The sequence below is a fragment of the Falco rusticolus genome, chromosome 5 (assembly GCF_015220075.1).
Source record: "Falco rusticolus isolate bFalRus1 chromosome 5, bFalRus1.pri, whole genome shotgun sequence".
Taxonomy (NCBI): domain Eukaryota; kingdom Metazoa; phylum Chordata; class Aves; order Falconiformes; family Falconidae; genus Falco; species Falco rusticolus.
Window position 1 is genome coordinate 71,494,849 of NC_051191.1, and position 26,029 is coordinate 71,520,877.

Sequence of the window (26,029 nt, forward strand, 5' to 3'; positions counted from 1 at the left end):
AGAATTAAGACTGCTTAGGCCACAAGTGGGGGGGGGGGGCGTGTCTTGTAGCTTATCAGCTTTGGATAAAGTAAACTTAACCTCAGCTCTGAATTTCTGAGGTTTATAATGTCAGGTTTGGGGATAATAACATTATTTTTACACTATATTTTCTCCTCATTTTCCTGGTATATCCAGTCTAAACAGTAATTCTAATGTTATATACATTTGGGAATGAACACAGTAATAATGGTTTTATCTGCCAGCTTGTCCAGTAGGTGGGCATTCACATCCACATTTCTCATCCTTATCGGGTAGCTGACTTTAGACGGTGGCCCTAAATTAATGCCCATAAAGTCCTTGATAATGCATCTGTATCAAGAAATCTTATTAGATGCAAGAAGCAGTTCAAAAAGTGTTTTCAAGCTTGTGTGCCAACTTTCCCCTCCTTCACATCAGAAAAATACATTTGTCTCTTGGGCTGAATAGTTTAGTGATCCAGAGCTAATTAACAAATCAGAAATCCATCACTTGGGGCAATTTGGGCATTGTAAAGTCCTCCACAGTGCCCATTGCTCTACTTCAGTGATTCTAACACCACTATTTATTTTGAACTGATATTTCCAAATCAGGCAGAGCAAGCAACAAAAAATTTCTCTTGCCTGGTGAGGGAAGTCTCCCATGGGACTTCAGGACACAAGGTTGATTTTGTTAATTTAGGGTAACTTGAACTGTCCTTAAACAGCATTGCTCTCTTCTGCTGTAATAAGATGGGAAGTTTATTTTAGCTCCAGTAATAAACAAGAGCCGGGAATCTGTGTAATTGCAGGGATTTCCATCTGCCCTGGTTTTGCACGAGCATTTAAATAAATAAATAGCAGTGGGCATAGAGCAGAACTTGTTTATTCAAATTCTGCTGTGCCATTGTCTATGGCTGTGGTCTTTATACAGTCTTCACAAAGGTCAGTATCACTACCCTCACCTTACAGATGGGGAAACCAGCAGGCAGAACAGGGGGTGACTTGCCTGGGCTCATCAGCAGAACCCAGCAGCAGAGAGAGGAACCTTTCTGTTCAGTAAAGCTTATGGTTATCATGCTCATGATTCTATCTCCTTCCTTTTCTGAATGAATCCTGCACACACTCCTTCTTTTCCTTTTTCTAAAAATACCGATGCATATTTTTACTGTTTCGTTCACCTGTATGGCCCCTGTTACTGTTCCAGTTGTGAGTCCAAAAGCAGACTTGATCCTGAAGAATGTTAGCTGAGCGGTGCATACAGTGCCCCAGAGATTGCTAGGGAAAGCTGTGCCTCAGGAACACATGCAGTATTTCACAGTTGTCAATGCCTCTTCACATCTTTTAAAAAATACCTCTTGTGTTTACAGGCTAGCCTTAGTCCAAAGCGTGACTTAATGATGGAAGGTACATAAGTTGCTCACTTATTTGTCAATGTATAAATAAGGTTACTCTATATACCAGAGGCATAAATGTGTGTCTAGTTTTTAAAACAAATTCATTTTTCCTTAGGAGATATCAACTCCATACTATCAAAGTGGTTTAATGTGTATGGTTTTACTCACAGTCCTGTAATCTGCTTTAACATGTGAAGTCTTCTCAGTCCAGCAAAGATACATTGCTTTGCTTGCTGTTTCTCCAGCTGAGGACTGTGAGAAGCCCACTGCTGATTATTTCCTGTCCTGGACAGTCTTTAGCCACATCTGTAGTGGGTGCAGATGAGTTGAAATAATGAACTAGGAAAATGTCTCGATTAAACACATCTACATGTGCTTTTAAGCACATCTACAGTGCCTCTGAGGTCTGTGCTACTTCCTGTGTTTGTCTATACAGGTTTCCCAGGAAAAAAAATACACTGTATGGATTCTTTTTAAAAGTCTCCTATAGTTTTAGAGCACAATATGAAAGTGATTAGCAGTAATGAGAGCTCAAAAGGGTAATTTAGTCTTGGTGTTCATTCAGTTCTCAGCCACTCTTCTCCCTTTCTAACAAAATTGCCAATTAGGTCAAATTATGATGTAAAGCTGTGTCAGCAAAGGACTGGTTGAAGGGATATAATTCATTTATTAAAGGTCATCCGAGTACACAGCACAGAAAAACAACTTTGAATCACCGTTGATCACTTCCACATTCACATCAGTTACCTAAATCTGAAAGACTTCTGTATCATACAACTGCTTTCCCGGAGTGCTATCTTTTTCACATCACAGCTCCTTTTTCTGCCTCCATTCCCCTGCAAATGCACCTACAGCTGCAAAAGTAACTCCAGAAAATGGTTTTGGTTTTAATCTTCCTGAGCTGTGTTCTCAGAATGAAATAAAACTTTTGCACTAACAATGTGAATAGCTTAAGAAGTGAAAAAGAAGTAGGTTTACACTGAGTGTTGACTATAAAAATGACTTTGCTAGAGTTTCTTATTCTTTAAATGACTTAGGAACAGTTTTTTTCAGTTTGCAATTCAAAAGGTACTTTCTTACAGCAATGTTGCCAACTCATGCTGGGATCAAAAAATCCATCTGGGTTCTCTTGTACCTCTAACATCCTCATCTCAGGTAAAAGCTGTGCACTCAAACTCTTCTACCTGGCCGGCTGTTTCTGTTGCCATGGGCAGAATTGAATCTAGCTCATTCTCTCAGTTGTTTTGACTGAACAGTGCTTGGAACAACCGTAATAAAAATTTTCAGTAAAAGAAGAGATGTTGAATAAAATGAAATTTCTGACCTCACTAACCTAAGACTTGGATAAATTAAAGGGTAAGTCCAATGTACTGTATCTGTGTTTATTCAGGTACTGCATTCCTCATTTGAGTGGATTGGTTATGATTAGAATTAACACCTGAACTTTCTGATTTTATTCAAGTTCTCTAGGCTGAATTGTGTTGACCTGCTAAATTGTGCTGGTTTTCTTATCCGCAGACCACATGTATCTCTGTTTCTGATAAGACTTTCTTCTCCATGTAGTTGTTCAGACTGGTACTTCAGACTTTCATCTGACCAAAACCCATATGCAGCCTATGTGGTACAAACTATCAAACTCACACTCCTTTCAGGTCTTTGGAGGTTCTGATATCATACTCCCTCTTCCCTATCAATTACACGTAAAATCAGCAAGGATCCTTCATCGCTGCAGTAGGTTGCCACAAGTTTCTTTTGTGGAATAAATGTATACTGCCCTCCACCTTGTACAGGGTGTTGACACTTCATGATCTAACATATTTGTCCTCAAAATTAAATCTTGAGACAGAAATATAGTATTATCCATATTTTACACCTAGTTTAAGTGGCAACCCCTGTCACCAAAAAAGTCAGTGGTAAAGTGCTGAGCTGACCTAGAATGTCTTGGCAGCATGATTTGTGTCATGGCCCTTGCAGCTGCACAGGTACCAGCAGAGCAGTGAGGCCATCAGGATGTAACCTCTGCTGATCTAGGCCAGATTTGTACTAGGCAGCTAAAGACAAAAGGTTTGTTCTCTTTTTGCGTGTCTGTTAAGCTATCCAGTTCCACGTCCTTTGATGTAATTTCAGTAAACCCTGTTCACCCTGTCTCCACTAACAATGCAGTATTTCTGTCTCTGTGTGTTGCAGGCGGCTCATTCATGGAACTGTGCTGCTTAGCATGACACTGAACAGCATGCTTACAACAACTATGATTACCCCAAGCATCTGCAGTACTGAAATACCAACCTCAGTAACACTGCAGGTAAGAAAGCAAAGGAGAGGGTTGTTTTGTAACAAAGTGCAAGAAAAAGAGTTGTTCCCACAGCTCATCAAGGTCACAAAAATTAAAAATCCCATTTCCATTATAGGCACTCAGAGAGAGCATGTTAATCTTAATAGACGGAAATCTATAATTCTGCACAGTGGCAAATATATATGATACTTTCCATACCAAATACCACCTCTGAAGGCTAGGGCAGGTTTTTGTAGGGTAATTTTTGTTGTTATAATTTTGGTTTCAAAAATACTTTAACACAAATGAATGACTTGGTACCTGACTTACAGCTGCCTTTTCAAATCTGCACGTTTGTTCTGAGTACTATTGAATTGCATACCACTATAAATGTTGCATGCCACTTGCAATTAGACTGAGTAGTGTAAAGGACTTGTAAAGAAAGTGGTTACAAGCAACTGTCGATAGGCATCGGTGTAGCTCTCCCTCCATGACCACATGCTGAGCACCCACTCATTCTGGGCAGAATGGTACTCCCGGTTTTGAAAACGCATTAGGTCTGCATAACAGTTTTGTCAACTGTCCAGGTTAAATTAGCAACTGGATCCTTCAAGGGCAAAGCCAATTGTTTTCTGTATTAAAAAGCAGAATAACTATTAGCAAATGACATGTAAAAGCAGATAATATAGATAAATGAGGCTGGACTAAAAATAGCCTGGTTTTAATAGACAAGAAAATGGGGATTTTCTAGTCTGAGGAGTTCAGTCAAAGACTATGTCCTAAAATAGCTCCTCCTATTAATAATAAAAGGAAGTTGAGACAGTAAATGGCTATTAATTTATAATCTGTCTCTGCTGAAAGAAATGGAACAGGAGGACCTCTCACCCCCCTGCTTTCAGTTACTCACATGCATGTATTACGATTTATGAAGATGTTGGAAATATCAGAAAGATGGCTTTTCTGGTGTGACTGATGACACATTTTGTAGGTAATAACTTTTTAACCTTTAAAAGTGTGATGCAAATCAAATACATATGTTAAAAAATAGATATAGATAAGAGATTATGGTGTTTGTTAGTCAACCAAAATGGGATGTGCAAACTGAGCTGAATTTTGAAAAACAACCTGAATTTTCAGAGAAGTCTGTACTCATATTATTAAGCACATTAAGCTTTGTAATTTTGGTTGAATGCTTTCTTTCTCTGTATCTTAAAAACATTTTCCTAACTTTCTGACACACATATGTCAATGTAAAGAATGAATAATTGGTAGATGCTGCACAATATATATGAAATTGAATATATAGAAGTCAAATCAGGTACCTGATTTCTATTTCTTACACTGGCAAAATGTATATAAGAATTATCACTGTATTTTCAAACAAAACCAAAAACAAATCTATATAATGAAAGCTTTCCGTTTAAGAACCATCATTAAAAAACAGGAAAGGAGGAAAAAAGAAAAAAAATACTTCAGCTTTGAGTTTTTGCACTTGTAATAAATTTGAAATGCAGTGGAAGAAATTCTCACAGGAAAGTCAGTGACAAAGCTCCTGCTGATTTTCATGGGATGAGTTTACCACCAACATATTTAAATAATGTATTACATATGGTGAGCACCCTCGGAGAATTACCTCTTCTTCTTTCTCTTATATTTTGTATGCTTCCCATAGAAATCGAGGATAACATTTATTGACAGTTATATCTGAGAATACATATTGCTAAAAGGACTTTTGTCTCTTATCTCTTTATTTTTATTTTAATGAAGATTGACTTTCCAGAAACTAATTTGGAGTTCATTAAACCTGAACCTGAAGAAAGAAGAGATGATCTTGAAGAGCCAACTGAAGACTGCCTGAAGTATATTGCAAGACTTTCACAGAAACATTCTCTCTTGCTGTAAGTTGTACCCAGCTAGCCCTGCTGGTTCTTGGCTTGCTGTACTTCTGTTCATCACAATTAAATGTATCCATTTGTTTAATTTTAATTATCCAAATTGTTTAAAACCAAAATATTCCTCTGAAGGAGCCTAGCTTGGTTGGCTGTAGAGGAATGAAGGTGGGCTAATTAGCATTGATAATATACAGCTGTGGGCTGGCTTCAGGGGCAGTGGGTTGGCTGATGTAGACAAGGTGCAGCTGTGGCTGGCTCTGTTTAAAGGTGGAGCAGCCAAGGAAGAGAGACAAGGAAGAAGTTGAGAGAAGAGAGAGAACACATGTCCTGGATGAGGAGAGACTAGGAGAAGGCAGCAGGGAGACTGGTATGAAGAGTATGCTGGTATGTGATGGTAAAAGACCTTGTTGCAGCCAGCTAGTTTGGAGAGTGCTGCAACAATTGGCTTGAGAAGTAATACCTCTAAATGAAAGAACAGATCACAGCAAAGCCTAGTTAAGGCCCTGGAGGTGGCAGTTTATTTTACCAGTTTAGAAAAGGATTGGTTTTTCCCTTTTTTTTACTATATCTTTTCATGTCTTTGAAGTGAGAAAGATATTTTTGATTCAAACCATAAGATTTTCAAGTGATGCAGTAAGTTGATACCTGTACTAACAAGAAAACCGGGTTCTACAAAAATCAGTCTTCATTAGTAATAATGCACTCGAACTTCAGATAGGTAGTTAAATGGCATATGTTCATTAAAATGTCAAGTTATATACAAGGAAGTATGGCAAGTTTAGCTTTCCTGGATCAATAAACACAAAGTAAAACAAAACACACTTTATGTGCTGAGGCAGATTAGTATGCTCAGCTACATGTATATTATATTATGAATTAGGATTATGTATTATATAAAATAATTTTGGATATGATCAGAGTGGTATTGGGAACACAGGTGCTTACAGAGAGCCATTATACCAATCACTGTTACTTCTGTAATTCTGTGAATTAATCATCCATCAAAGGCCAAAAGGTGCATTCAAAGTACGATAACTAAAGAACTTAAAGCCAGTTCAGCCCTCTCAATGTGATATGATATATCTGTTAAGAACACTTTTCTGTACTGATTTCTGCGTAGGTTGTTTGGGGTTTTTTTTAAATCAGTTTCTTGGGGGGGGGGGGGGAATGAGAGACAAACTTGCTGGTGTGTATGAAGTTTACTTCAACTTTTAAGAAGACGGGAAGAAATTTTAAAATATTTTTATTAGCCATGGGATTTGTGATTTGATTCTTTTTTATTTTATTTTTAAATATGAATGGGAGGTCAGTGTTTTACTGCAAATAGCCGCTGAGCCAGGGCACTGGCAAGATGGCAGCAAAATTTCCACCTGCAAAATGTGTTCCAGAAGTGATTTATGGAGCTTCAGGCCAATGCATCTGATCTCTATTCATGGTGAAATGGTGGGTTTTGTAAGAAGGAATAAGATCATTAAACATTTAGTTAAATACAGAGTAATTTGTCAGGAAAGAAAAAGCATATCCTATGTGAACAGAAACCCTGCCTCACGAACTTGTTGCTATCCTAGAAGGTTGTCAGTGGGTGCATGGACATTGGAGATTTGGTGGACATAAAGCATTTGGATGTTCAAAAAAAGCTTTGCTGAGGTTCCACATAAGATGATTGTTAAAAAAATTATTTTGCCATGGGTTTAAAGGAAAACTGGTTAAAGGCAAACACTGCATGTTTCATTGTGGCTTTTCAGAATGGAAGAATCAGCAGTAGGGTCTTCTAGTACTCAAGGTTGGGACCAGTTTTTTTTTAGTATCTCTGTCAACATGGAGAAGGAAATGGGCAGGGAAATCCCTGTGTTTGCAGATGGTACTAACCTCTGTCACATTGTCCAACGCCATCCTATGACAGGGAGATCCAGAAGGATCTTACAAAACTGGGCAAAAACACAGCACATGAGCTTCAGTATGGATAAATTCAAGGGAATATATTTAAGGAAAAAATGTCTAAGTAGCTGTACATGACACTGAACTTGGAACTGGCAGTTACAATGCAGAAAATATATATTAACATTACTGCTCATATTTCCCTAAACTCACGAGTACAAGGTGCAGCAACAGCCAAAAATGTCAACAAAGTACTAAGCATCATTCAGGAAGGGTATGGAGAAGAAACCAATGTGTGCCATTTAACTTGTGTCTAAAACCTTGATGTGCTGCATTTTGAGTATGCTGCGTAGTTCTTGTCTCAGCAGCTCAGGAAGGACACTGTAGATGTGGAAAATGTACAGAGAAGGGCAGCTAAAATGATTAAAGGGATTAAAAAGTTGCTTGACCAAGAAAAGCTAAAAAGGCTGAGACTCCTTAGTTCGGAGAGAAGACTAGAGGATGTGTGTGTATGTGTGAGTAATTATTATAAAATCATGATGGTGGTGGACAAGGTGAATGCATCATCAGATCCCACAATATTCACACTAGGGACATTCAATGAAACAAGTAGATCAATTTTCAACAGATGGAAGAAAGTACTCCCTGAGACAGTCAGCAGTGAACTTTTAAAGTCTTTCACAGAGCTGTGGAGGTAGACAACATCATCACATTCATTAAGGCTATACATAAATTCACGGATAACAGGTTCATAAATAGTTATTGAAAAGACCAGGCAAGGGTAGACCCTATGATATCCTAATACAAAAGTTTGGGGTTCTGTAGGAATATGAATGAAAGAGACCCCTAAAACTCACCAGGTTGGATGTAAGGCTTTGATAAGTTCAATAACAGGGTATTGGAGGAAAGAGGACGGAAGTCTGGTTTCTTTTTTTTCCCCCCAAGTTTGTTGTTTTCAGTTATCCCAGCTTATGGGCAAAGCTGGTCTGCCAAATGAATCATCAAGGTGAAGGGTAGCATATTTGGGGGTTGAATGAATGAATTCCATTTTTAAGTACTTTCTGATCAAGCAAATATTTGTTGTATCTTTATTAGAGAAGGACTTTTTACCTTCCTCAGTCATGATAGATTTTCTTTTTTAAAAAATTGTAACAACACATATTCGTATCCAAACACATTATTGCCATGATATTTGAAGTTCTCTTCCTTTTTTTTTTTTTTTTTTGTTTGTATGTCAAGAAAAAGAGAGGAATCTAAGGTAGCTTTTTAGAGGCAATAAGTCTGTATGATGATGCTTTAGGCTTACAAGACTCAAATATGATTTTGAAATAAATGGGTATCTGTGGTTAGAAGACAGAAGAAACCTTTCTTGGACCGTCAGGATCCTTCTGTTCACTCTGCTGAAAGTAGATGGAATATGTGAATGGCAGAAAATGTTCTTAACCCTGTTGGAAAAGAAGAACCAATGGTTAGAAACAGCCAGCTGCACGGTTGTCCTTTTTAAAGGCTGCAGAGTCCAGTAGCATTATAAACGCAAAGCTGCTGTGGGTTTGTCTCCCCAGGTTCAGCCACTAGAGAGGTGGACCGTGTGTTCCTGATAGGAGTATAAAAAAAATCAATGCAGGCAGAAAGCAGTACCTTACCAGCACACACACAAACGTGCAGCACTGCCACAAAACAGACAGTACAGGCAGCCTGATTCAGTTCCTCCTCTCCACCTGGTCAGGATCAAAGTCTGCTGGTGGAATATGTACACATACATATATATGTATTTTTATACATGGTATCAGATAACTCTGTAGTTGCGCTCAGCCTGTGCATTAGCTGGTCCCAGATCTCTCTGTGTTCCCCAGCTGCTGACACCCAGACATACGCGCCCCCAGGGTTCACAGACACACAGATTTGGTTGCTGGTGCTGGGGCCTCTTCCTGTCACATGGATGTGGGTTTCCCCAGTAGCTGGTCAAGACATATGGTCTTGCCAGTAGCAGACTCTTGGACCCCTGTCTCTCTGGTAGCTGGCTCAGATCACTGGTCTCCATGGCCAACAACTTTTGGATGTTGATTACTGAAGGGCTCAATGGGACTGAAGAAAATGAACTTTACCATATGGCTCTTGTGCTCCTCCAGCCCTGCACTGTGCACTGCTGTGTGATCTTTGGCATCACCACCAAACCAGGCAAAAGAGGGATGACCAAGTGAGTTCATTAGTTACTGCCAGCTGCTTTGGCTGACTTCTGAAAACATTTCAGATGTGAGTCTTTAATTCCTTTTAGGTTTATTGTGTTTGAAGTACGAGAGTCCTGTTGCTGTGATTTTTGATTAGAAAGGTTACTTCCAGTTAGGTGAATGGTGAAACAGGTCTAAGAAGTGTGATGATGCTGCACACTTTGCTAATCTGTCCACGGGAGAGAAACTTGTGAGTGAGAATCAGTGCCAGGAAACAGAAATTTTCGTTTGCTAGCTTTTCTACTCTTTCCTTTTTTTGCCTTTTGTCTTGTTCTGCTTTAGTACTGAACGTGAGCAATAAAAACAGCTCAGAAGCATTTAAACAAATTTTTGCCATTTCCCCCACAAAAAAAAAAAAAATAAAAAAATTAAGACCAGCTAACAAAATTTTCACAGAAGCTGTTTTCTTCATTTAGCTAAAGGGATTAATGAAAACTTTAAAACTGAAAACTACTGAATTATTTAGATTTTAGGATACTTCATTTTTAGTGCTGAGTAGGAGGAGGCTATATGTTTTAATATAGCTGTTATATGAAGGGAAATTTAGGTACAACTCTACCTAAAAAAACATAAACTGCATTTTTATCAATAAAGAGGGTTTATTAACATCTTATCCCTATTAAGCCACCAAAGAAGTGTCATTAGCATAACAATCTTCAGATGTTATATGTATGCAAAATACATTTACCATCTACCTTAAATGTTCCATTACATGTATATGTAAACTTCTATTACAACTAAGAAACTTAAAATCAAAACCTAAAATAAAAACACCTCAGCCTTTAGTTTCATTGCTGATCTTTAAAACATGGAAAGAGAAAATGGCATTGCCTCTGGAGTAAAGTCACAGGGAGAAATCTGTTATTTAGAAAACCTGATACAAGGATTGATTTCTTATCTCCCTTTGCAAGCTCAGTAGAGGCTTTAGCTGCTTTAATCTGAACAACAGATTGTCTGGTTTGGAGGATGCTGTTTGAAAGCTTAAATCTCTGTTTAAAGTCAACATATAAAAGGGGTCTTTTAGCTGAACTGTCCTGCAGTATACCATCCGAATGCATAAGATAACCAGACAGGCAATAAAGTCTTAGGCCTACCTTTATCTCTTTTTCTGTGTGTGACATCTTCACACAAACACAAAGACGTCTCACAGTAGGCATGCTGTGAATTCTGAAGCTGTTTCTTGAAATGGTAACCAAAATTACACTTTTCTTGAAATGATTACTGAAAGTCACGACAGAATTTGTATCACAGTTAGGTTCATCTTTTGCATACATTCATGAGCTTGTTCTCCTAAGGGAAAGAAGTAAACTTTCACTTCTGTGACAGTAAAAAAATGCCCATCTTTGTACCACCACTCTCTGTTCCTAACTGCTTGGCAATTCAAAATTGCGAAGAAAAGTTCTCTGGTGTATACAGAGCCAAAGGAACTCATTGCTATGAGTTGTGAAAGCCACAATCTTGATGTTTAGAGCAGGGCTAAGATAGTTTCTTGGCTAAGAATGTCCCAAAATACTGCAAATAGAAGGAAGATGACCTTGGAAAGAATGTAAACACTTGGATTTTGAGCCTTGCTTGCCATCTCGACAATGAAACGCTTAATTGGAAATGAGCTATTTACGTACTGCCTTCTACAAGGTTTCTCACACCTTGCTTTGAAATACTTAGGTCTGTTTAAAGTCACAGTTACATTATGTTATTAAATAGATAGATCACCAATCCATCAAGTATGACCAAGAAAACCAATGTTCCTCTTGGTTTCATTAATGATTTGTGTGAACTGGAGATCAGTTTGCACTCTCAAATCTTGTTTTTGAAGGGTTTGATATCAAATTAAGAAGATTGTCTGAATTTGTCTCTCATAGGGAGTTTCTTTTTGTTTTCTGATGGTAGCAGAACCTGAGATTTAATATGCTTTAGGCAAAGACATCTGAATTGCAGACAAATCAGAGGATGAATAGCAAATGTTATTCTGAGGCATTTCTTACTGTGGTGAAATATGGTGTGATGAATGACTGTTTTATCAAAATATCATTTAGATATTAGGTATCTCAATGAGGAATTTGATATGGCAACCTTTTTTATAAGTTAGTACAATGAAGCATGGCATGCTAAGCCTTGTGAACAGACAGAGAAGCTGCTGGGAGCTTTCCTACCCTTTTCCAAACTCATACCTGTGTTAGGGACATGCTTATATTCCTATGGATGTGCCTCAACCTTATTTTATATGCAAAGAGACTAAAAATAGACAAGCCTCCACTGAAAGTCAAAGCAAGAGCAGAAATGAAAGCTATGGCTAGCAGTGTTGTGTGTCTAGTTGTTACAGTAGTTAGATATGATGTGTATGTAGCAGATGGATGTAATAATTTATCTGGTGATAACAGCACCTTCTTTGTCTCTGTCAGAAAACTCCAGTAAAAACAAACAAACAAACACCACCAGCAACAGAGACAGCGGAGAAGAAAAATGAGAGTGATTGGGAAGTGAAATAACCATATATGTGTGTCTTTTGACACTTCATTTTTATATGACCCAAGGCTGACAGATCCAGAGTATAAGTATCACTTTTTTTATAAAAGCTGGTCTGCAAAAAATGATATCCTACCCTGAGGAAAACATGTACTTAGCCGAAAAGCAGTGTACTGTATGACTTGGCCCCTCTGTACAATAAAGTTTGTTGCTACACAAAGCTCCAGGTGGTTTTAATTTAAAACTGAATTTCTAATCTTCTCTTCCAGACTCTCAGAGCAACAGAGAAGAATCTTATGGTTTTATCGTTACTACTGCAATAATCAAAATTGCTCCCTTCCTCTGGTACTGGGCAGTGCACCCAGCTGGGATCGAACAACTGTATCAGAAATGTATGCTGTGTTGAGGAGATGGAGATTTTCTAACCCACTGGAGGCTCTTGGGCTTCTCACTTTCAGGTAAGGGAAAACTAACAAAGTAGGAAAACAACAGACAGAATGATCACATGCTGATTAATTCAGCAGGTCAGTTTGCTCAGCACAGTATCATGCTTTGGTTCATTGACCTGGGTTCTGTCCCTGTGTCTGAGTGAAGATACAGTTGCAACTCGTGTGATGCCCTTGAATTGAACATGCCAGCCCTGCCATCTTGGCTGAGTTTTTCTATTTCTCAGGGGAATGAAAAGACTATTTCACTCTCTATAGCAGACTCAGTCAGTTTCTGGTAATAGGTGATCAACCAAATACTTAGCATTTACATAGCTCTCCATATCTTCAAACTACTGTACAGACATGAAGTGACTAATGAGAGATAAGGACTGAAATATATCCCTAGATTACACCATGTAAATACGTACAGTTCCACCTGTAACCTGTCTTTCTGAAACAGATAGGATAAAACTTTGAAGTCAGCTCCCCACACTTTGAATAAATTCTGTTGCTGTACCTCATTTTCCACCCCCACTTCTTAGAGTGGGAGCTGATTGTTTGGAAGGCTTCCTTGGTGCTGAGACCCTTAGCTATGACGTGATAGCAGATATCAGGGGGCAGAATCTGTGTCAGCAGTTACATTTCCTCCAAAGGCTTGGGAGGTATTTTGCATTGTGACCTACCTGTGGAAACATTAAACATGCTGATGAAATGGTTGAGCAAATTTGTTTTAGCAAGCCCTTGCTTGGCTGGGTAAGCACAAGCTGCGCTAACTTTGCAATTTCAATTCCATGTTGTACCTTTAGAAAAAAAAAACTTGACCAAAAGCTTTACTTGAGAAAACTATATATACTCACCTCTACATTGTTAAAAAAATATTTAATAATATAAAACTGACTATTGACTGTTATTTGCCTCTGGATATGACTTCCTAAGAACATCTGTGTCTCAGGTTTGTATCTGAACTATGAATAGTTTTACATGTTTGCATGCATGTCTTTTTTTACATTTAGTGGGAATGTTGGAAGCAAAGATCAGGTTCTGGAACATATTATCATTATCTTATTTGCCATTATTAAATTATTAGAAGCCATTTCTGATTTATAAAAGAACCATGTAGAAAGGAGTATATGGACAGTCTGTTGTCTTCAACACCCCAGAGCAGCAAAAGATTTTGAGATGGTTTGTCAGAGCATTCCAGGCTTTCAGATCAGATCTTTTGTCAAATTTTGTTTCTGTGGGTGGGTGGCATTTCTGCAAATAAAGAGCTTGATTCTTCCTTGAGGATGTAGCTCTTCATCAGGGTGTGATGCAGAATATCAGTCCTGTCAGATGCTTCATAGGATATTTAATATGATTCTGTCTGTGTCACAGAGCTTCTCAGTGTGTGGTGGATGTAGTGTACACAGTGCTCATTCTGGCTACCACAAGGATTGCTGGCATAAAAAGAGGGGAAGATGTCATCACTTTGTCTCTCTTGGTGCCACCGTTGGCACCTGCAGTCATACCAAAGAAAAAGTACTTCTGATCAGAATCTTAGCAGGTTTGTCCCTTCAGCTTCTTTCTCTCAAAAGTTAGTATCAGTCAAGGTGTTTTGGTGTTTTTTTTTTCTTTGTGCTAACTCTGCAGAAAGAAGTTCCAGATGACAGTACAATCCCCCCTAAAAAAATTTCTGTCCTTCACATGCCCACAATATTTGGTAGGTGCGTGAACAACTGGGAAGCTAACATTCAGAAACAGAGGGATTACATTTCCTTAAAGATGTCTCACTTCAGAGATGTCTAGGTCACATGATTTAACTGATGAGACACATGTATATGCAAATTGAGAGAGTGTGTTGAAGAAGGGGAGTACTTTCAATGTAAATGGATTTCTAAGGTTTTTTTCTATGGTTCTCTTTTTCTCAGACTTCAATAATTTTGAAAAGTAAAGTAGCACTGGATAGGGTCCAACTTTCCTTCACCATTACCTTCACTGACTTTGGATTGTAGGCTCCGTTAACAGCTGGTTTTGAAGGTTCATTCAACTCTATCCTGTATTATGTTTGGCGCTGACAATTCATCAACTCACTTCCTCACTTCTATCATTTACAAAACAGCTCTCTGATTTCTTGTGATTACTGAGACACAGCTGAAAGATCCAAGTTCATCATATAAAACATGAGCAGAATATAAAAGAAATATTCTTTATATATTCATGCCTATTTTAAGGATTTGTGTTACCATCACTATCAAATCATAGGTAAGTAAAGTACATTAGAGCTGATCTTTATCTACATGAATTGATAACATAATGCAAGAATGCTGGAGCAGCTGCACTAAATCAGCCCAAAAGTCAGTCTAGTGCATCCTGTCTCCAATGGTGACCAGCAACATTTACCTAGGGAAAACAGAAAGAATGGGCCAAACATAATGACATTGTGCTACTCCCCCAACTTCCAGCAATCTGCAGCTCAGAGACTTCCTGAGACGGATTTTTTTTTTTTAGTTTAAGAGCTCTCTTGCATTCTTCTTCTATGATTTTTTTTCCAAATAGAAATTAATTCCACAAAAATATTCAGCTTTCAGAACATCCTGTAACAAGGAGATCCACAGTTCAGCTCTATGTTGTATTATTTCTACGTATCAACATTTCTTAGAATTATAGAAACATAGAATGGTTTGGATTGCAAGGGATCTGAGAGATCATCTATCTCCAACCCCCCTGCCTTGACAGGGACACCTTCCACTAGACCAGGATGCTCAAGGCCCCATTCAGCCTGGCCTTGAACCCTTCCAGGGATGGGGCATCCAGTTTTTGCCACATTGTTAGCAATACCATAAAGGAGACTAAGAGTTTCCAGTCACTTTGAATTGTGGATGACTCCTTGGCTGGAATTTCAATTTGCAGTGTCTTAAAGAGAACCTGAATTTCTCCTGCAGCATGTGCTTACTCTTTATACAGTTTAGAGAGGGTACTCAAAATCACTAGTCGCTTTTGCGAGCCTCGAGCTAGGAACTCTAAATTATCCTTCTTCTCAAAGCAAAAAAGCAGCCATTTGTCCTGTTGATTAAACTCAAGCTTACATTTGCAAGGATAAAGAAATTAAAATCATTGGAGGTGATTCCTCATTGCCTGGGTTAGATGACAGCATCAGAGAGCTTAGTGAGGGGTATCATGGCCCATCAGGTTAAGCCCCACTCTCATGCATCTGAGTTAGAAAGCTCTTTGCAACTTTCTGAAACTTCTAAATTGTTTTGTTCACTACACAGTTAAATTTACAATTTAATAGACATTTCTTGTTCTTTGAGCATGTCTCTCTTGCTTATGCTCTTCCACTTTGCAGGCACATCTCAAGGCAGCCAAATGATAACATACTCATTTATGCAGTGGAAAGGAATAACTTTCACAAATTGGAAACACAAGCATGGTACATTTCACAGATAAATTCAGCAGCAACCTTGCATCCAGTACTTGCAGCAAGTGCATTGATTCTTAAAGCCCCAGAAGTCAAAGCTTAAAAAAACAATTTGAAAAACAATGGCTGTTTCTTTAATCAATGAAGATGGGATGGAGAGGGTGGCGGGGGGAAATGTAGAATAGGATTTTATACTCTTAGTTTTACCTCTAATTTCAGGGAAGGATGATTATAAGCCATTGCCTGAAAAATATTTTCGCTCAGGCAGAAGGTATAGAGCTCATCCCTCCTACTCAGCACTGCTTATTGGTGCCCTGTGCATTTTACCATTGACTTCACTTACTGAGTTTGGTAAAAAACCAAGCTTTAGTGGAGTTAGAGCTTTCCATAACTGTATCTACATTGACTTGGCACTCTAGCTGCGGAAACAACACCAGTACACTTGTTTATTCAAAGAATTTTCTTGACATAAAGAAACCAAAGGCAATATTTGAAATGCTATCATTTATGATGTGTTGCTAACAGGCCAATGTTTTGTGTATGTATAGAACAGCTGTAATTACAATTTTCCGTCAGGTAATCTTGGTATTCAATTTATCGAAAATAAAAGTCCAAGTATATTCATAATTCAAAAAATAAAATAATGTTTTCCCCAGGCTTGTTTTCTGGTGCATCTAGGGTACACTTGCAGCCCTGTGAGGTATCATGGCTAGGAATCGGGAGACTGAGCTCAGATCAGGAAATGGCCACAAAGATGGTGTGTAATTTTCTAGTGTTGTGCATGGCTGCCACCATTCTGAAGAGAGTTCTTTTTGATGTAGATAGTGGAGGTGAAGACAACCTTCCTGACAGGCTTAACAATTTTTTGTAGAAACTTCCTGCTAAACTCTGTCGGGGTAAATGTACAGAGAAGGACATTCCTTTAAACCCATGTGCCATATCAGAGATTTTGGGACCAGACATTAAAGGGTCAGAGGGGTTTTGTACTACCTTGCTTAAACCTCCGTATGAAGCAGGCAGAATAGGGGAAGGTATGACTCCTACTTCTTATTAACCAGAGAAGGTGCCCTTTTGCATCTTTATATATTTGTATGAGTGTCTTTGAGTCTCACAGTGTTATTGTTGATTTTCATGTTATGTAGAAGAGTAGTTATTCAGTTTCAGAGATTAGGGTATATACCAGTACATGTGAAACTCGCTTTCTAACCAATATTATAATAAAAAGTGATAGCTTGAAGCCACATTTTGTTCTGACACCTTTGAAAGCCGAATTTATTTAGAATTGTTGAATCAAATTGTCATTGTTTTATTAAAAGCAGATTTTAAACCGTTCCCTGGGGCTCCAAAACAGAATGCTGAACAGAATATTTATCAAACAGATACAGCTAGAACATATCTTGCCTGTTTGCCTCTTACTTGGTTTAAAAGGCTGTAGTTGTGTATCCATGTGGAAAGCAAACAGGTTTATGCAAAGAAATAAGGTAAGAACAAAGCAATAGTCTACAATTAAATTGATACTTTATGTAGAGAAAGCACTACTGATAAAGCTTTAAAACTGCTTTGTAGTAATGTACATGAAATTTACTGATAATTTATGTGGGGATGTATGCATTGTTAGGAATAGACGACTCTTTATTTTAAGCATCAGAATGTGATTGATTTTTCTCCTCTCCCCACACACCCCCACTGCCTTTAATCATTTTTTACCTTTCTTGGCAATTAATATGAAGGTACTACAACAGCTAGCTATATTAGGACAACTAACAATAGACAACTATGTAGGATATTGCATTCTTTCTATACATAAATACACAACCTAGTCAGGAAAATATATCTGTAAATGATCAAGTTTTTCATGTTTTATTCTTTTCTTTGTCTCTGTGGTGGGAAGAATCTTCTAGATCACACAGGTTTGAAATGGAAAACTTTTTGTTAATTTCTTCCTACTCTTGTTCTCTCCTACGATATGGTTCACCATATGGTCTCCATGACATCTTAAACTTATTACTAGTTGCTTTAGTCAGAATTTCTCGTAGAAAATCTATGTAAACCTTACCTAAAGTATATTTTCTGTCAGTAAATTCTACAGATCCATCTGCCAATCAATCAGCTAGCATGACAGCTACTGTATCTGACCACGAGCTTTGCAACGTGTGGGGATGGGTAGGGTTGACGTGTTACCACAATGAGGAGTGAATATATTGCTCTTCTTCAACTGAACATTTTGAAGATCCGGTGTCCTTTTTACAGATGGTATTTTTTATTTTTCTGTACTTTCTTTTAATCCTTGCCATTTTCTATTCTTCATACACTCACACAATGTTTTCTTTAGAAGGCCTGAAAGGAATGAAAAAATCACCAACAGAAATCAAATAAGCCCTGCTAATGTTATCTGAGTGCTAAAACTAAAGGAATTCCTTAATCATTATTCCTCAAGTTTCTTCTCTCTTCTTGTGTAGTCACTTTTAAAATACTTTAAACTGCCCCCCCAAAGTTATCTGTCCTTTTAAACAGTTCTTCCATAATTTCTCTGGGCCCAGTTACACCTGTCAATGACATGATATCCTCTGCTGCTTAGAGGGGTTTTTGATTTCAGTTGGTATCTTCATTCCAGTAGATTTGCTACCTCAGCCTCCCTTGTTTCTACAAGACTTAATAACATGCATTTCATGGGACCAGAGCCTTTCTTTTTTGAAAATGCAACAGAACTTAAAAAGCGAAGGGATGTGCAGAAATATGTGGTGTGTTATAAACTTCTAACTTAAAAGACAGCTCACGAAAGGCCATGCTGTTCTCTGTGGAGATCCTCGCATGCCAGAAATTGTAGTGAACTGTACAGTACCATTTACCTGACAAATATCTTCCAGCATAGGGATATTTGAGACAGTGTAATAAAATTAGGATAATGAAACTGTTAAAAATGAAAAGACATCTATTTCTCATTTACAGTCAGGTCACTGCTGACAGATGCCAAAATCTCAAGAGAATTTCACAAATCCACAGGAAGCCTCAACAACGCTTAGTTTTCTGTTTGAATCTGATTTAGCTGAAAGGTACAGCTAGACAAATAGCTCCCTGCTGGCTATCTATATGAACAAAATCAAAGACTGTAAGTTGCTTTTACTCCTAAAACAAATTGTAATCTATGCTCATCCAGCTCAAAATTCAACTTCTACAAAAAACACCTTAAAGTCTCAGTGGAGACCTAACAATCTAAAGCTACTTAGAAGTTATAAAATGGGTGTCTGTCAGTCATTGGCAACATGCAGGGAGAGAAGAACAAAACAGCAAAAGGGGTGTGGAAGCTAAATATCAAAGGAAATAATTTTGATAACAGGGAGAATCCAGGTTGCAAGATGGGCTGTGAAGGGGAAATTTGAAGTCCTGCATAGTGAGTCATATTGATAAGGACCAGACCGAATGACTACAATTTACATGTTGTTTATTCTTCAGTAATGTCTCTGAGTGTGTAAACCTGGCACAAACTTGTAAGAAGTCACAATCTGTGTTATGGAGTACTCATTACCTGAAGAGAGAAGAAATAAAACTGGTCAAAGGAGAAAGCTACAATATATTAGGGTGGCAACCAGGCAAATAAATGAGGGACGCTGTAGATCTAATCACTTAATTATTTATTGACTAATATTTTGTTTGTCAAGGAAGAAAAAGTACAACTACAAGTAATTGGAAATCTGGATCAAAATTACCATTTTGAAACTGTGCAAAGAAAGAGTCATACAAGCATTGTTAAAGGGTTTTGGTTTAAGTTGCTTCTTTTCTAGCTAAATTCTCAGAGATTTTTGTGACAACCATAAAACAGCTAAGGAAGACAAGTCCCTGAATCCCCTGCCTCTCTGAAGGTGTTATCAGAGGCCACATGTCAGGAACCTGATAATCTATGGTTCAAATCCTTTGCAAAATTGATCTAATATAGATGAGCTCCTCTTTCTCAGGAGAGTATCCTTAAACACTGGAATATTGAATTGATTGTGATAAAATCGTCTCACTTTCCTGCTTCCAGAATTTTCAGGATGGGTAAATAGTGATATATTCATTGTTGCAAGCCCTGGAAATCAGCTGTCATCTAATATCCAAACTATGAAGCTGTTTTGCTTAGGCCTAAAATTATTTCATTTGCATTGAGTTCACAGAACCAAAAAATCAATTGTGTTCCTTAATCAAGACTAATTTATGGATTACTAAAATCAGATTTGATGCAACACTAAAAAGTTTGCAAAGTTATTCACTGGAAAAAACCCTCCAGCCCTAATTAATTACTACACTACAAGGTGACATAGTTTCCAGGCATGTAAACGGTAGGATTTTTTACTCAGACCTGCTTCTAGACCTTACCCTGTTACTAGCTTTTAGCAAGTAAACTGATGTATATAAGCAAGAATAGCATAAATGCCATGTAATACTGGTAGAGTTCATAACTATTTGCTGTAGTTCTAGTGTTTCTGAGGATGTTAAATGTTTGCTCAAGTACAAATGTAAGGGGTAAACCAAACGGAATTAATTTTTTCTATTGTACCTGTGTTCTTGACCAAAATGAAATTCAGGATAGCAGTGGATATTACATCTGTGGCTTACCAAATTGTCAGGTAGTTAAAAGAACATATTAACTGCCCACTCTTTCAAAAAGATTCAACTCAGCCTCAGACTGACCTCTAGATTTACAAGCTGAAGAAACCAGTTTAGTAAACAAGAATAACTAATTACCAAAATCTCATTCAAGAAGAGTGACAAAGGCTATGTTTCCTGAAGCAAGCAAACCTATGGATTTTTCACCACAGTGCCTATGCATCTGAGCTCATTGTTATTGTAGTCACATCTCTTAGAGATACTTTTGTTAACTTAAATATAGCCTCAGTTTGGACTTTACAGCAAAATAATTCTAAACAAATCAAATGTTAGCTGCTGAATTTTCTGGAAAGTTCAGGATTAAAATAACTGTATTGTTCTTTGTATAGCTGCAAAATATGTAGGAGTTTCTCTCATTGTAGCATTGCATATATTTAAATGTTGGTTGCTAGTAAGGGCAAGCAGTAACTAAGTAATAACATTTTTCTGCTTGACTTGGTGCCTGTGCAGAGTGTATTTCACTGTTCAGTAACCTGTTGAACTAGGCGAGAAGGGAAGGGAAACACTAATTTCTGTATTATCTGCACGTGCTTGGCACACAAGCCTTTGGAGCAATTGCATAATTAGAAGATAGGATGACATAAAAGGGATTATTTTTTTTTTTAATATGAAGTCCTCCTTCAAATATGTTTTGTTCTAAATAACCATACAAATATTAAAGTAACAACTCCATATTCCTAATAGGTTGCCGAGAATAAATAAATAAATAAATAGATCCTTGCAATACAGGCCTAATGCGAGGCTATCATGATAATTTGTTTATAATGTATTCCCTCTCTCCTCATCAAGGCCCTCTCAGCATTATACAAAAATTATAAATTTTATTAAAAACATAATTAAATATGTACCATAACAGACAAAGAAAATAATATCTGACCTGATCTGCATTGTTAATAGGGGGTTTGAAAGTCCTACAGGTGGCAGCCGGTTGCAACACAGAAATCCAGGCCTTTCAAGTGGGTCCAACTGTTAGCCATTTAAGAAAAAAGTAATCCACATTTTTGTTTGATGGCCTGTAGTTAATTCGATGATCAAAGTGTATGTATTGTTTTGCTCCAGCCTGTTTTATTGAACTTAAAAGCTCAAGTTTAGAGCTGCAAGTGCCGTTATACTTCTGAGCACTTTACCTTTTACAATTCCTTCTCTTTCTCTCTTGATAGCAATGAGCAGTCATTGCTGCAAGTGTGGTACTATCTCCCATGTTTCTCTTCCGATTTATTTTTCTAGTGGGTATATTATTGGTAAAAGGTGGTGGATGGGAAGCTGGGAAGAGAGCAGCCTGTTTCTGTGTTGACCACATAAAGCAGTGACACTGGTGGCCCCATGACACCTGCTGCCATGCATGGTGGTTTTGATTTCAAAGGACTTTCTCCAGGGTGAATTGACATCCGTGTCCTTTAGTCATCATTTTTATGTATGCCTAGACTGCCAAACCAGAGATTTTCAAAAGAGCCTAACAGCCGTATCAGTTCAGAGGGGAGGGATCCACCGCTTGTTGCAGGCAGGTGGTTGCCCTCTGAGAACTGGATCAATGCCCAGCGGCTCTTTGGAGCCATATCTGATCGACTGTGCTGCTGTTTGAAGACATTTTTGCCCCTTTGGCAGAGATGACCACTCTTGTGGCTCTGGCGTCTGTGAGATCTGTGTGAACGTTTCCAGTTTGTTTTCAGAAGAAGACATAAAAGATTCTTGGGATGTCAGTGGACAAGTTTCAAGTACTGACAGAGAGTTAAGGGTGACACCGCATGGCACCTCTGTTCCCTTTGTTGTGAAAGTGGTTTGGTAGCAGAGCAGCTAACCCCAAACCAATCTTCCATGTACACAAATTTCTGCATATATCACCATTAATGTCACAAATTCAACACAGGAAAAGGTGGAAATTATTTTTGTATTTTATTTTTTCAAAATAAGTCCTTAAAAGATATTTTTTTCAGCTTTCATATATTAAAAGAAACACTGTATAATTTTTGTCTTTTTCTCTGAAAAGTTAAAGTGTTCTGCTAAGAGTCAGTTTTGATCAGATTACATTAAAATCTTGTTCTTTCTTTTTAAAAGAAAAATATTTTGATCAACTATATTATCTAGCCTTCTTTCTCTGTTTTATCATTACTGCTACAGCGTGTTTTCCTCTTTTATTATTTTTACGGTTAGAGCTCCATCACAAAATCTGTGTTAGGCTACAGCCACTTTGGTGTCAAACAGAATTTGTTGAGAATACAACTTATGCTGAATACTCAAATATTTTCCGATTAGAAATGGCTGTTTCACTGACTTGGAGCCTTTCTGCGGGAAGGTGTTAATTTTTTTACTAAATTTTCCTTTAGAAAAATGAAAAAAATCCCATGTTTTCCATTTCAAAATTACTTCTGTTTAAAAAATATTATTTCTCATGTAATAATATAAACCAGAAGAGCTGACATTGGAGCAAATTATCTGAAATGAACCCTTTCTGTGGGGAAAATTTCAAGCCTTTTTGTTGTTGCACAGAACAAAAGAAGTCTTCAAGTGACTGTTAATGGTTCTCATGGCACAGAATTTTTTTATTCCAGGTAACTGAAGGCAGCAAATGGAGATCCATAATTTTCTTCATATTTCAGGAAATTACAATACATGATAGCTGTATTTAAAGAGCAGGGGTTTGTCTTTTTTCCTGTATGACATTGTTACAATTAAACCAATTAAGGTATCTGCCTTGTGTCCTTGATTCTTGTTACAGTACAGTAAATGAATTGTGGGTTTTTTCCTATTCCATTTTGAGAGAAAACCTGTTTTGCTAACATTTTGTATCAGTGAGTGCTCAGGAGAGTTGCAGTGGTTGAGTAGCTCTTAATGATATCTATTTGTTTTGCTCTAGTTTTCCCGATCAAGATATTCGCAGAACAGCAGTCCAGCAACTAGAAAATATGTCAAATGATGAACTGTTAGAATACCTCCCACAGCTGGTTCAGGTAAGGAAGAAAGTGAGAGCCAAGTAAGTCTTCTGTCCAGATCAGTAACTTCTTTAAATACTTTTGATTCTTTCAGTTTTATTGATACATTGTAAGAGGAATAAATGAGAAAGATCAATCAGCTGATGCAATGATTGTCTTAAGAACAGGGCTGAGGTATAGACTGTTGTCCACTTAAAAGGATGTAATTGTTTTGGCATGCTGATTGAACTCAACTGTGTACTACAAGAAGGTATTTTCAGGTACCAAAGAAAAGTAAAACATACATCTGAACAAGAGAAATTCTGCTACGACCACCAAACCAGGGACTGGTGATGGCAGGGCTTCGCTGCAGTCAAAGAAGCAAATGGTGTTGCAACACATCACCGTATACTTTATATCACATATATGGGGAAAATTGTTGTCAGCACAGCGTAGCCAGGGTAATTTGGGTGTAGAATTGTCTCTTTATAGATGTACACTGTGTTTCACTGGAAATTAATGTTTTACAAGTTATAGGCCCGCTGCTTCCAAAGCAATCACTTTGTGGTTGAGTAGGTCCTGTGTCACAGTTAAAAAGGAATCTTTGAAAACTTTTTCCCCTTACGTTGTAACACTGCACATGGATTGCTTGCTACTCCACATATCAGAGTTCCTCATGGGGTTTTGTGTGTTTTAAATATATATTTATATAACTGCATGTACATATATACATATATCTAGATAGATATATATGTATGAATATATTTATCTAATACACTACTGTGAAGCAGTGGAACCTGCACAGCTTTACAGCATTCACACAGTAGAGCACTCATGTGACCTTTCACCTTCCACAGCTTCTGTTTCACAATTAAGTTTATTTTGCAACCCAGATAATCAGATAAAAACTAAAATATAGATTGATAGTTTCAAGCAGGGGAAGAAAAGCTGCATATTTACATGGATGTTAACACAGCCGTAATCAGGATGGTACCCACCTGTCTTGCAGATGGTGGCAAACAACTTGTGTCCTGAAGTTTCTTTGCTCATTGCATTGCTAGGGCGTTCTCCATATGTCAGATTGTTTCATTCAAAGTAAGCACTGGGTCCTTTCTGATTAATTTTGTTATAAAGGAAAGACAAGAAAGCCAGCATACAAGTGATTCTTGCAATTAATTTATCTGTTAAGGTAGTCAAGTTTGAGTGGAGTCTTGAAAGCCCTCTAGTGAAACTCCTGCTGAATCGTTCTCTTCAGAGCATCCAAGTAGCCCATCAACTTTACTGGTAAGAAATTTGCCATTAGTACCACAGTCATTTTTTCTTACAGTAAACTTTAATCATGATTCTACTGGTGACAAACTCTCTTTTTGTTAAAAATCAACAGAAAGCCTATTTTTCTGCTCCTTCTTTATTCCTCTTTCATACCAGGTATGGGTAAGTTGTATAAAAGACCTAGTTATCTCTGCCTTTTCCCTGCCCCTGGTGGGAGGGAGGAGGGAAAGTTCTGCTCACTTAAGTAAGATACTATTTGTATTTTTTTGCATTTTCTGGTTTGAGCTAAAAACAGCCTACCTCAAAACTTGCAATCTCCAAGCAGCGTTGGCTTACTTATAAAGGATCCTGATTTTGTGGTTTCTCTGACCTCTCCTGAAGTTGCCAGACTTCTCGTGTGCCAAAGTGTATGTCTTACCCCTTTGTATATCTGACTTGTGAGTTTCCAATAGTTCCTTTTTGTGATTATGGAGATGTACCAGTCCTGGCATAACTGCCATTCACCATCTACCTCTGCAACATAAGGATCTCTCTAATCGTATTATTGCATGCGGTGGTTATTCTGTTCGCTGTGCTATTACTTCAGAGATCTCTGAATAGGAATGTGGATTTCTGCCACCTGAAAAGCTGCCCTGTGATCTGAAAATCAAACTGTAGTGGGTTTGGCTTTTATTTTTTCATGTTTAGTAGTGATGGGCAAACTGAGCTTTCATTTACAGTTCAACTGGTTCAGACTCCTTAAACCAAAAACTTTCCTCCCTGCAAAGGCAAGACAACAACTTGAAATTTAATCATTTGGTTGATGAAGTGTAAGGTCAGAAAGAGCATAGATCATACTTTCTGGAAGTAGTAGTAGGGATAAAACAGAATTATGAATGCGTTTGTATCACTGAAATGAGTAGGATAGCAATAACATGTCTAATAAGCACATCTATCAAATAAAGAGGAACCACATTTAGCGTGCCATCTTTCTACAGCATCTGAAATATGCTTTCTACTATCTTATATTAAACTTAGTCATACTGGATATAAATTGTCCATTCTAGAGTTCTTATAATGTGCCCAAAGAGTTGGTAGTTTTCCTGTGCAATTAGAAATTTTCTAAAGTTCAGTGGACAGTGGGGAACAGTATCAGTTTACCTGTGTTTTCTTTAACTGCTCTCTTCTTCTCAGAAAAAAAGAAGAAAAAAAAAAAAAGACTTAAGTATCTGTGGTCTTCATCCTCTTTTTGTCCTCTTTACTTTGCCGTG

The 26,029-nt window shown here is 37.7% G+C and overlaps 1 protein-coding gene across 1 annotated transcript in view; it reads left to right on the plus strand.

Annotated features, from left to right (window-relative positions):
• The window catches only part of PIK3C2G (phosphatidylinositol-4-phosphate 3-kinase catalytic subunit type 2 gamma), a 208,249-nt gene that overhangs the window by 75,878 nt on the left and 106,342 nt on the right, over nucleotides 1-26,029 (plus strand). Inside the window, 5 exon segments of the mRNA XM_037390442.1 lie at nucleotides 3,581-3,695; nucleotides 5,433-5,563; nucleotides 12,399-12,587; nucleotides 23,453-23,546; nucleotides 24,697-24,791. Of these exon segments, the coding sequence (XP_037246339.1) occupies nucleotides 3,581-3,695; nucleotides 5,433-5,563; nucleotides 12,399-12,587; nucleotides 23,453-23,546; nucleotides 24,697-24,791 (624 nt within the window).